This window comes from Tachypleus tridentatus, chromosome 8 (assembly GCF_004210375.1).
Source record: "Tachypleus tridentatus isolate NWPU-2018 chromosome 8, ASM421037v1, whole genome shotgun sequence".
NCBI lineage: Eukaryota > Metazoa > Arthropoda > Merostomata > Xiphosura > Limulidae > Tachypleus > Tachypleus tridentatus.
Window position 1 is genome coordinate 93,615,031 of NC_134832.1, and position 12,892 is coordinate 93,627,922.

General features: G+C 31.9%; 1 protein-coding gene across 1 annotated transcript in view; it reads right to left on the reverse strand.

The window, feature by feature from the left end:
- Nucleotides 1-12,892, reverse strand: part of atms (RNA polymerase II-associated factor 1-like protein antimeros) — a 58,980-nt gene that overhangs the window by 14,883 nt on the left and 31,205 nt on the right. Inside the window, exons 7-8 of the mRNA XM_076450210.1 lie at nt 7,706-7,774; nt 567-655 (exon numbers count right to left, since the gene is read on the reverse strand). Of these exons, the coding sequence (XP_076306325.1) occupies nt 567-655; nt 7,706-7,774 (158 nt within the window). The remainder of the gene's footprint in view (nt 1-566; nt 656-7,705; nt 7,775-12,892) is intronic.

Genomic DNA, 12,892 nt, shown 5'->3' on the forward strand with positions numbered 1-12,892 from the left:
TAATAAAACAGAGAACAATGTTTTGACCTTTTTAGATCATCTTCAGGTTAACAAAGTTTGCAAACCAGCCATCCTGAGATATATTTTTAGAGGTGTTATTTTTTTAATTGTGGGAAAAACCTAAAATATTTATTGAATGACAGTAATGTTAGGAATAAATTTATAGTATTTCATTAATTATCTTAAAATAAGTTCTTAGTTTTGTTAAAACATTTGAAAAACCTTGTAGAAAGTATATACAACATCTAAACTAATATACTGTAGAGATTATGTTACATGTTATAGTTTTTCTTGAATACACACTATAAGTGGTACCTGATTTGTTTGTAGTAGTATACAATACTACTAATCAAATCATAAAGGAAAAGTATAAATGTTTTTTTTGTTTGGTATAGTATAGGGCAATAGTTTTAAACATAATATACATTGCAAATGGAACCTTTGTTTTTCTTATATAACATTCTTAAACAAATAATCAGTAAAAGTTGTATGAGTTTTCCTGTTTATTGTAATATATTGCTATATTTTAGAGCACACAGGTAGTTAAAGTGTCAGAATCGACTAACCTGATCATTGCTTGTGACATTTCTTCTAGTTGGCTGATTGGAACAGGATCTGAATCAAATGTCACTTGGGCAAATGGGAACTTCCATAACTACAACAGAGCATAATCACATTAATTTAAGCACACATAAGATGTTTCTTAAAAACTGAACATATGCCAAAGACATATTACTGAAAATTAATACTGATATTCCACAAAAGATGACTTCAATATCTATAGCATAAACAACATTCTGCAAACATAATTCTACTTTTTTACCATAAGGAAAAATCTTGTTTCATAATGATACAGGTAAGATCCTACTCACATAAATCCAAAATTTAAATTTCAAGCATACCATCTTTAAAATATATGCATAAATTCTCACCAAAGTTTTTATTTTTGTAATTTTAAGTTTTAAAACATGGATTATATATATTATGATCTATGATTAATTTATAGATTCTATGAATAAGGAAACCTGTCAAAAGCATAATGAAAATTATAATCTGTTGAAGTGTGTTCTGACTTTACTGGATAAAAGTCATTTTAATCATTTTTACAACTTCATTAACAATATATTTATAAAAAAAATTAATGCTTCTATTATTAAAACCTACATAAAATACATTACAACAAAATAACAATTATTCATAACATCTTTCCTGAAATAGTAAGTTCAGGTTTTTACATTATTTTAAAGAAACTTTAATATTGCACATTGATGTCATTTCAAAATTTTATTGTAATCACCCCTTTCAAGACAACAACTCTAAGTTCTATCTTGAAATCTTAAAACATGTTATTTTACCTACATAGTAGTTGGATCATTTGTTAAGCCTTAATATGCTGTGCTCATAGATTATTAATTGAAAAATAACTTGTATGAAGTTTTAACATACTATAAAACATTTAGCCTTTCTTTACCATGTTTACATTCTATAATCTACGATATCAAAACTTCATCAGAGGTCAGTAGACTTAAAAGATGTCATATACTTGTGGTTTCCATTTACATGTTATCTCAGTAAAATATGTTATATAGATCATAAAATTACTGTGAAGTAGCCCATAGAAATTTCAAATCATCATTGTCTAATTCAATGGATAATATTATATTTGAATTAAATTAAGAGTTTACACAGTACATAATTTTATCAAATAAATTTTGATAATAAATAAAAGACATAGTCCAAATGGCTACTTGCAATAATCATGTTTGTGCTTGAAATAATAAAAAAATATATTTGTATCTCTGACGTCTACCAATAGTTTGAGTATGGTGCTTCTCCATACTGGGTACATGGGGGAATTCACAGTTACATCATCAGTGCTTGTCAGCCAATCAGCACTCATATAAATTGGTATTTCTATTGGCAAAGAAACACCAATGTGATCGTTCACAAGATAAAAAAAAAAAAAAAAAGAGGCCTCGCTCACCAGATTGTCTTGTTTCTGGAAAATCTAAAAGGACTAAAACTGTGAATCAAAAATTTAGGAAAGGGTATAGTGCAAAATATTCGGTCATTGCATCAAAAGTCAGTGACAGTTATGCATTTTGTACAGTTTGCCATATCGATTTTTCTGTGGCACATACAAAATCAGCATCTCACCAACAAAAGGCTGAGGTGAAGACAAAAACGATGCAGATAAAGACATTTATGAGTAAAAATTCAGAATATGAAATCATAAATACAGAAGTGATGTTCATGCAATTCGACATTGCTCATAATTTACCCTTAGATGTAGCCGATCATGCAGGACATCTATTCAGAAAAATGTTCCTAGACTGATATAGTGAAAAATATGGTTGTGCTAGAACTAAAACTACAGCCATTGTACAAATGTTTGGTTGTGAAGATGACAAAATGATTTCAAGCATACTTACTAACAGTGTTTACAGTTTAGCCACAGATGGATCCACAGATATGGATGACTAAAACTGTATCCAGTGGCTGTATGATATCTTGACCCTTTGCTTGGAAAAATTGTTTGTTCTCTTTTGACAATGGTGGAATGGAAAGAAGCTTCAACGGGAAAGAATATTTAAGCTTTTGGACCATGAATTGACAAAGAGGAAAATTCCATGGGAAATCTTTCTCAGTTTTTCTTCAGACAATGGCTCAGTTATGTCTGGTACAGGTAAAGGTGTGATGGGACACATCTCAAGACGACAGCCTAGCATTTACTTCATGGGCTGTGCCTGTCACCTCATGAATATTGCTGCCCAGAAAGCATCCAGAGAACTGCCCTGCCCAGTTTCTGATATATTGATATATATCTACTATTTTCTGGACAAATTGCTAGCAGAAAACAACATTTCAAAGAGTTTCAAGGATTGTATGACAAAGAAACAAGAAAAATTCTACTATCACTTGGGGTGTGCCTCAACAGAACACTGGGCATGTGAAAGCAATTGAAGAAGTATTTTCACTGTGAAAAGGAAAAACTAGATTTGAAAGGAGCTAAGCATGCAGCTCAGTCAGGCAGCAAGACTAACAGTCAGGATATCCTCTCAGCCACACAGGGACACAGTCAAGACACCTTCTCAGCCACACAGGGACACAAGACACACAGTCAGTCTCCAAAATAGACAAAGAAACATTTGATATCACTCAATATATGTTTAGGCAGTCTGACCTTGAACAAAAGAAGAGACAATCAATGAAAAAAGAGAGAAAAAACGAAAGCTAGCAAGGAAGTAACCAAGAAAAGTTATGTGCAGAGCAAGTTAGATAAGTTGACAGTTTTCTTGGACAACAAAACACACTTGTTATTTTGTCTTTTTCTTCAGTCTGCAATTCCTCTATTTGAGAAAGCCAATTTGATAATGCAAAGAAGAACTTTGCATACACATTATGCATAGAACTCTGATTACACAAATTAAAAATATACTTGTCAGATACATCAAGCCAGTGAAGGCAACATCACTGAACTTGATTACAACAATGAATCCTTACACAAATCTGATGAGGCAGTTTCTATTGAGAATGCTACCAAGGAATACATTGTTAAATATGAAAAGGACCTGAACCTGATCAGCTTCTACACCAGTGTCAAGAAATACTATATTGCAGCTACAAATTACATGATGAAACATTTCCCTCTAAATGATGAACTTCTGATTCATGCAGAGGTTGCTGATCCAAAACTGAAAGTCAGCAAAGATTTCTCTTCTCTGCACTTCTTCACAGACAGGTATTCTGTTCTTTAAGTACACATGAGCACGACACTATTGACAAGTTGGAAGGGCAATATTTGAACTATCAAATTGATATTTTCTCAGAAACTGTCCTTCAGTTGAATGTTGACAAGTTTTGGGTTCAGCTGTCTACAGTTAAGGATGGAAATGGCAACTAGAAGTATGACTTTCTGTGTAGGGTTATGCTTGGAATTCTTACAAATCTTCCATTCTAATGCTGACAGTGAAAGGATATTTAGTTTAGTGACTGAAAACAAAAGCAAATTCAGACCAAACTTGAGCACCTCAGTTTTGAGCAGTATTATAACACACAAGATGTGTATGCAGTCAAATGGACAATGTTGTTATAACTCCCAACCATCCAGAGACATTCTCATGAAAGCAAAGGCTGCAACAGCTGCAAAACTATTACAATAGGTGTCATAAACATGATATAAACTAGTCCTTACACAAAGGCTTTTTCTGCTTACTGTTTGTGCATGTTCAATGTTGTTTTACCAGTATGTTTGTTACTCTGAACTAAATAAAAGATATAATTTCAAAATAATGTTTTTATATTTATTTATTAAATACACAAAACACAGTCATAAATGAGCAATCTATAGCAGTAATAAATAATAATAGTTATAATAATAATATAATAATAAACAGCTTAGAGACATTGGTCAGGCCTAGTAGCCACAAATGATAAAGGGCTCTGTCTACAATCATTACGCTCAGTCATTTGAAATAGTTGGCATCTCTGTGATTGTACTTTAATGTGAGAATGCTTTCTAATGATTTACATTTGAAATTGTGACTGTTGAAATTACATGGAAGCAAAAAAAAACTACTAATTTGTTCATAAGTAAAGGTTTAAAACAGGATTTGTGGCATTAAACTTTGAATAAAGAGTGATAAAAAGAAAAGGCTGTAAAATAAAAAATTAACCAATATGCACAACAATTCTTAGGCAAGATTTGCCTATTGTCATCTGACAGAATAGTGGGGTTTGAAAACCAACATTACAGCACATCAGCAACCCCAAAATGCAAGACATTTCTGTTGCAACAAAATGTAAAACACAAGCCCTCAGATTAACAATATGTCATATTACCAAAATGACCCCAAGCTCAGATAAAATTAACACCCCAGTGTAACCCTTTATAATCTGGTGGGTAGTATAATGCCACCTTTAGCCTTGGATTGTAAGAGTCAATAAGTAATAAAAGTCACAGTAACTAAAATACAGAAACTTCAAACATACCTTGCTCACTTTGAGATATTTTAAATTATAATTTTGATTTTTTTAGTTAAATGATGATTTGTAATACAATAAAAATAACTATATAACTATTTAGTATGTAGCTATGCACACAGGCGTAGATTTTTTATACCCAATGGGGGATGATTTTTGCAACCACTTATGTGGACTGTTCAATTTGCAAATTGGTAATCTCTGATTACGTGAACCTAAAAGCTGTAAACATGCAATTACAGAGTAATCTTGTTGCCATGATACTTGCATGTATACTTAGGTCTACTGACTGATACTTATGAACTATCGCTTAGATTGAAAAGCTTAGAAGCATGCCTATATTAAAGATGTGCATTTCGGCTACTGAAAAAGCCTACATCTAGGCCTAATTATGTAATTCAATTGGTAAGAACACAAGAATCACAAGAACAAACACATAACTTGTAGGCCTATGGTGCAATAAAACAATTCAACAGACCAAACTGAAGGGGGGATGATTGTATGCACTATACCCCCTACCTAAAATGAAGGGGGGATGTATACCCTCCATCCCCCCAGGATCTACACTCCTGGCTATGCATGACCTACAAAACTGTTGACCTGAAAGCCAATTTTTGTACATATACTATTGCATGCCTAGTGACATCACACTCTAGGCTATTTTGTTGAAATATCTGGATGTTTGTAATTAACCACAGAGCTACATAATGGAATATCTGTGCCATGCCCACAATAAGTACTGAAACCCAGTTTTTAGAATTTCACATTTGCAGATATAAGATTGAGTCACTGGGAGACATTGTTGAAAGAACTGCAGTGAAAAAAACTGTCTAAAACATTAAAACCAATTTAAATACAGTATTCACTTCACTATTTTAAAATGTAAAAGTTATCTATGTCCTCTTTTTCAAACTTTATGTACATGTTTAAAGTAGACCTCATAATATTTATCTTTGTTCAAAGCCAAATTTTACAATATCCTTATTCACAATGGCCTTGAAATATATAACAGTTATTTTAAATGGAAAAAACGCCCATGACAGTTACTTTTATGATGGGTCATGGGTCAAAGGATGTCACATATATATATATATATATATATATATATATAAAAAAAACAACAACTTTGTTTAATATCTTCCACATTCAAAATTTTAAAAAGCTTAGCGACCTATGTCCAGCAGCAACAAATTTCAAGTCTTAGCAACAACAGACAATTGTATGCTTTATTTCTTGACTTATTGTTCTATATTTCAATAAAAATAAGTTTAATAATTTATTCCTAAATAGTAATAATTTATATATATATAATGTACAGTAATTGAAATGTGACTGTATATTACAAAATACTACTCCACTAAAACACAGCCAAGACAGAGAAGACTAAAAGTCAATTTTATATTATTGAATACATAGCATGAGTGCACTTGCACCTCATTAATGCAATTTATGTAATGTTAGCTAGGCATGACTGGAAGGATCAACATAATACAAAATATTAAATATATACCATTATGAGACTTAATCTACTTAAACTAAACATTTGTATTTTTCTGTTATATTATGCAATCATTCCAGCATGAAAACAAAAATAATTTATATTTCCTAATTTTTTTTATGATGGTTGTGATGTTGGTCAGTTCATTGACCCCACAAATGGTATAGAAAAGAACATAAAATGTCAAATCTTACTAAAAACAAACATTTGAAGTGTATTTAGGAGGTTCTAGAGATTAAGCAAATAATATCCAAGATTTTTACAATGAAAAATAGTTTTCTTAATTATAACACAAAACCCCTTTGTACTTAGACTAGTAACAAAACAAACTATTTTCATAAACAAATATTTAGTAAAAAACATTTAATTAGAAATCTGATTTTCTGTGTACAAAAACTTCTAATTTTTTCCTAAAGTTTACCAAATTTTGTGAAGACACATGCTGTATCAAAAGGTATAGTGCAAATACTTAACACGTGCAAGTATGTGGATTAACTCATGTATATTATATTGAGTCTGTAGTGAGATTTAATAAAATAAATAAATAAACAATGAGGGAAACTCTGTTAAGTTACTACTTTTTCATGGCATAAAAATAATAAATTTTCAATAAGTTATAAGACAAAAACCCTGCTTAACTTTGAGATGTCTCAAAATGTATTTAGAAATTTGAAAATTGCAAAAGAAAACGTGGAATAGTTGCCTTTTAGAGTTTTTGACATCATCAAATTCTCTGCTTTCAAATTATATGAACTAAGATAGCCTTAAACAAATATAAAATTACTAGATTTTTGGCTTAAAGTCTTTTACTAACAAATTGCACTTGCATAGGTGTGAAATTTAATACGTACCACCAACAATATAATTATAATGGGAAAAAAATTAGGGCTAACACTTTCTATTCATTTTTAAGTACTTCATCTGAAACAAATGTTAATAAAACTTAAAATCAAATAAATAATTAAAATATCAGAATATCATTTACAGTTTTATTTTGGAGGTAATTTGAGGCTCTAAATGACAATTTTTGAAATCTTGATGTTGACATTTTGCACACTAATTTTAGGCATTGGGTATGAAGGGTTAAATAAGGGTAAGTTTCCATTCTTGTGGCTAAGATCATTATTATTTTATAAATACTTCCTATTGGTTTAGGTAATACAATTATTAATAATAATAGGGATAACTTACAGACTCTTGAATAAAGCTATTATTGATACTAACCTCAAAGTCAGGAAATAGAGGCAATACTTCCAGTGGATAGACTCCAGGTTTGCTGTAATGTTTTTCAATCTAACAAAAAAAAAAATATATATATATATATATTGCCACTGTTTGTATAGATAGTATATGCTGCATAAAATTCTATTTACTCTGAACTGTAAAACAATTTTCTATTGTATAGGTAAATGGTTTGATTCAGTGTGCTGTTTTCAAGACATACACTACAAATCAGCATTATATGATGTCCCAGTCTTATTTTTCTATTTACCCATCCCCAGAAATCAATCAAAAATGGTTTATTTTAGTGGCAAGTAAAAAATATTACATGATAAACTAGATTTACTTTTCTTCTTGGTAAATTTTATAATTTAAATATGCAAAAAAAAAGTACATAAAGTTATGAACTACAAATCAGCTGTATATCTATAGTATTATATCTTTATGCCAGATGTGGTAGAGGTTGCATTATTATGAGGGTGTCACAGGTGTTACTTGTGTCCTTAAAGTTGCACATTTACAACCCATACTAAAGTGGGTTCATACTGACACTTGTATAAAAATAAGTATAAAATACCACACAAATTAGGAATATTATGAAAAGTTTTAATCCAAATAACTGAACATGTCACAAAAGAACTACTTATATAACTTGATCTTGACAGCCATTTCACAATTTCATTTTTAATACATGAAACTGAAACCAAGTAAAAATAATATTTCTGTCCATGCACAGCAAGGATAACTGCTATTTGCCTGTATTCACAGCAGACCTGCACAAGCACACAATCCCACTGTTATCATAAAGCTTATGAAATAAATATTGTACAATACACAGGTATATTTGCTAAATTAATATAGTATTCATCAGTACTAATTAAACCATCAGGTAAAACCATGTTTCTTGTTAATGTAATGTAAGCCAACAATGTAACAAAAAACACTTTATAAACACCAAAGAAAATGCTAGGTAATACCATATCTTCCTACCAAGGCATGCTAACAAGTTAAGAATCACAGTTCTGTTTTATAAACATACACTGCAACATTTTGAAAAAATATTTTTACTGTCCAAAAAATTGTGTTCTGTATATGTATTTGATGTTAACCACAAAGCTACATAACGAACTCTCTATGTTGTGCCCATCATGAGTGCCTAATATGGTTTTTAATAGTGTGAGCCCTCTGATTTACCACTCGAGGGGTGACAAAATATTTAAACAGGTTCTTGTAAAACTACAACAAATGTAACATCACACATACAAATTAATATACCTCTTATACGTATTTAACACCCACATATATCAAGAGTACACATCACACTGCTCAAAAACCTATTTACAGTAACCATGACATCCTAACCCACAACTCCTGCCGTCTACCCTGAGAGCTGCACTAAGCATTCATTACCAATCTACTATGCTGCAGTCTACAACCTGACAAACTGAACACTTTCAGAATTAATAAAAGTAAAAATAGGCAGAATTCAGCTAAACTAAGACTTTTCAGCTAGAACTCACAATGTGTGGATTAGCATTCAAGTTCTCTACTACAGCATAACATCAACATATGAACAAGATGATGCAGGTGAAACATAATAGCCAATAACCACAGTACAGCAAGTAGTTTACTGTTCTAGATCCACATATGACCACCACCATCTGAGTTAATAACGTCACCACAAGTGCCATCAGAAGGAAAAAAAGTGAGGGCAAGTATCTAATAAAAGTCTTCAGTATGATATATAATTTAATATAGCATAAAATGTTAAATCTGTGCTTAGGATAATGCTTTTTCCCTAATATGATGTGACAAAATATATTAAGAAAGTAAAACACTACAAGTCACATCTGTGAGCCATGTCCATGTTCAAAAATAAACTTATTTGAATAATAACCAACTGAGCATTGCTATTATTCTATACACCAAAACAATAATATCAGTTGGTTATCTCAATCATTTCAACCAATATTCAATAATGTTGGAAGCATACACTTGATAGCATGAATGTCGCATTCTGAAAGACATTGGGCAGCACATAACACTGTTATGGTTGTTAAAACTGAGTCACTGAACCATCTGGTTGCTCAAAATTATGTTTTCCACTAATCAGCAAGAGACTGTGTTGAAGTGACAAAACTGACTCATTAACATAGTAACTGATAAAAACTGTGCATACTAATCTCTTTTATTCATTTCCAGTAAAAAACTATTTATATCTATTTTCTATAAAGTTGACCATACAACTCTAACAAGGAGTTTAAACTCTCTTGTAATACCTTAATGCAGGTGTAGCTTGAAAAATTAGTTCCATACATTGGCACAACTAACGGCTTTCAGTTTTTGCATCAAACAGAGTATCTCCTACCTCAGAATTCTGGGGACCAGTAGTTACATCACAGTTTCAAAACCACTACTCTATAGTATGCACTACCTGCATTTGTAATTGCTCATATAATGGTATGGGAACCAAGACTATGGTCTTCAATGTTTAATAGTTACCCTTCTTATTGTTGCATGACAAGTAACACTCAAGTTAGATCACAATCTTTGGAAAGCTCCTGCCAGATCTCTAATGTGTCATCTGTGAAGTACAACCACAAGGAAATCATCATAAAGTATATGGTTGTTGTCACTGCTGCTGCAATGTATTTCAGAATCTGGAAATTCACTATTTTGTTAGACAATCCATCTGCTTTACCCAGTGAAAATGTACAAGGTTGTCCTCATACAGCATTGCAATTCTAAATGTGGATATCTCTTACACATTATTGAAATTCATAAGCCATTTAAATTATATATGGTTCATTTGAATGGTAAACTTTATACCATACAATCAGTGATACTATGGTTTGACAAATACAAGATGACAGTAGTTAATTCTTTGTATACACAGGATAACATGTTATACTCCAGCCTGACAATGCTGCTATGATTAACTAGAATATTTGTTAACAATGAAATCCCATTAGATTGACTGAACAGTTTGGATAGTTAACCTAAAATTTACTTCAGCTGGAGAAATTGTACAATATTCTCTCACAAGATGGAGCTGTTATTGACTGTTATGATCCGTAAACATTCCAACATCCCTCAAAATGTGACTGAGAAATTCAAAGAGTACATATAAGCACACACTAACTATTCTGATATGTACTTCAAGCATGCTTGAATTGATTGTATACTGTAGTCTACAAAAAAACACTAAAATGTTATCCATATAAATGAGACATTTATCCAACTCTAATCCTCTCTGTCAAACTCTCAAAAATGGCAAGTACATTATGCAACCCAAATAGTACAACAAAAAGTTTATAGAAAAACTTTTTTAATCTGGAAGTAGTTTTACATCTGCTCTTGTTTCACTAGCAAGTTCCTGGAAGCAAGGTGTAATGCATTAGACAAGTGGACATCTTCCAGTGTGTACATGAATACCCTATTTTTGACCAGACTTTTATGAACAGACACACACTAAAGAGTTTACCACATACACTTCCTTTCAGCACTAGATACACACATACTGTTTACACTTACTTAGATACATCTATTGACTATGTAGCACATGTTACTGATATTGGATTCAGTTGGCTATAAGATCCGACATACATGTTGGAAAATTTATTCAATATTTACTATGTTCTTGTTACTACAATGAGTCCAAATTATCTGTACAATTCTCAAATAGTGATGTCAGATGTTTAGGTACCCATGAATCTGTCCTTGGTCACAGTGCATCTGAAGCAACACTAGCAACAGTTTATTCTAGTAATTTCCATTGCATTCAATGAGCTGATAATTAGTTTAGCAGCAAGATGAATAGCCATTTCCCTGTAATTACAGATTAGTACTGACACAAAGCAAGCCTTTGGTGTTGTGACTATTTGAACAAATGCAGCTTTATTTATGGACAAAAACAATGTGTTTCACATATTGGTTCCACTACCACATCAAACAGCAACTACATACTAAACTGGCTTTTTAAAAGAATCTGAAATACTACTTATAGATTGAGAAGTAATAGTGCTCCTTTCTGAAGATATTTATGTTAACATGTTGGCACTGGATTGTTTCATTAAAAGTCCAAAGCTTATTTTCACAGGTCATGCTGATTTTAATTTCCACAACAGGTCTAAACCTTAAATACAAGTGCCTAATTTTAGATTATAGACAACTATATTCATCTCTTAGAGTAGTGGTTTTACTTGAAGTACCTGATAGAAAGAAGAAACAACTAGAGTTCTGGAGGATCCTACACCAACCAAAAATTCACTTTCTACCAGTGTAATTTTATCATCATATAATAAATGCCATTCAGTCCTTTATGAAACAAACTGATCATCATATTTTAGAATTTGAATGGACTCCTATACTCCCCAACTCAATACCCAAACAACAACATGGACATCATTAATGCATGCTGTGGCTTTATATATCACCCTCCTGTGACTGTTGTGGGATTCTATAGAATTGCATGTTCTCTCTCTCTTACCTGTACACAAGTTTACAAATAATTCCTCTCAAAATGTGCATTTAGTTTACTGTCAAAGCATGGACTTCATCCCTCTTGTTCAAAAAGTCACCTGGAGATGTGGAGAAGAAACACTTCATGCTGCTATGAAACAACTAATCATAGAGGCTCTGAAAAGACCAGAGTTAAAATTCAGATGGTATTGGTGGAAGAAAAGTCTGTTTGAGTTCAAGCATTTTGAGATACTGGCATTTCTAATGGTTAATTTGGCTAAAGGAATATTAGCAAAGCTACTAATGGATACTTTTTTCTCAAGCATGGCATCCCATGGTTTTATCTGATGGATTCTCAATGAAATGGTCCATGAGTACACCCTTGAGATGTAAAGCTGGTATAGTGGATCTCTTTGGTGCTTGGCATAGTCATGACTGATCCACAGATAGCTGTGATCTCTGAAAATTATTCTGGTTGAATTCGTACCACTGAAACTACTGATGTAGGCTTCTTCCTTACATGTGAAAAGCTTGATATAACTACTGCAAATCTAGTTGACACAGAAATGGTAATTAGTGCAAGTAAAGCTATATGAATATCCCCATACAGTAAAGGAGGGTGACCCTTAAATAGCTTATAGAAAATGATATCATTGACACTTGCAGCTTCCATAGTGAAACATGTAATCCAGTTAGGAAGTGCAAGTCATCCATAAAAACAGTCAACTT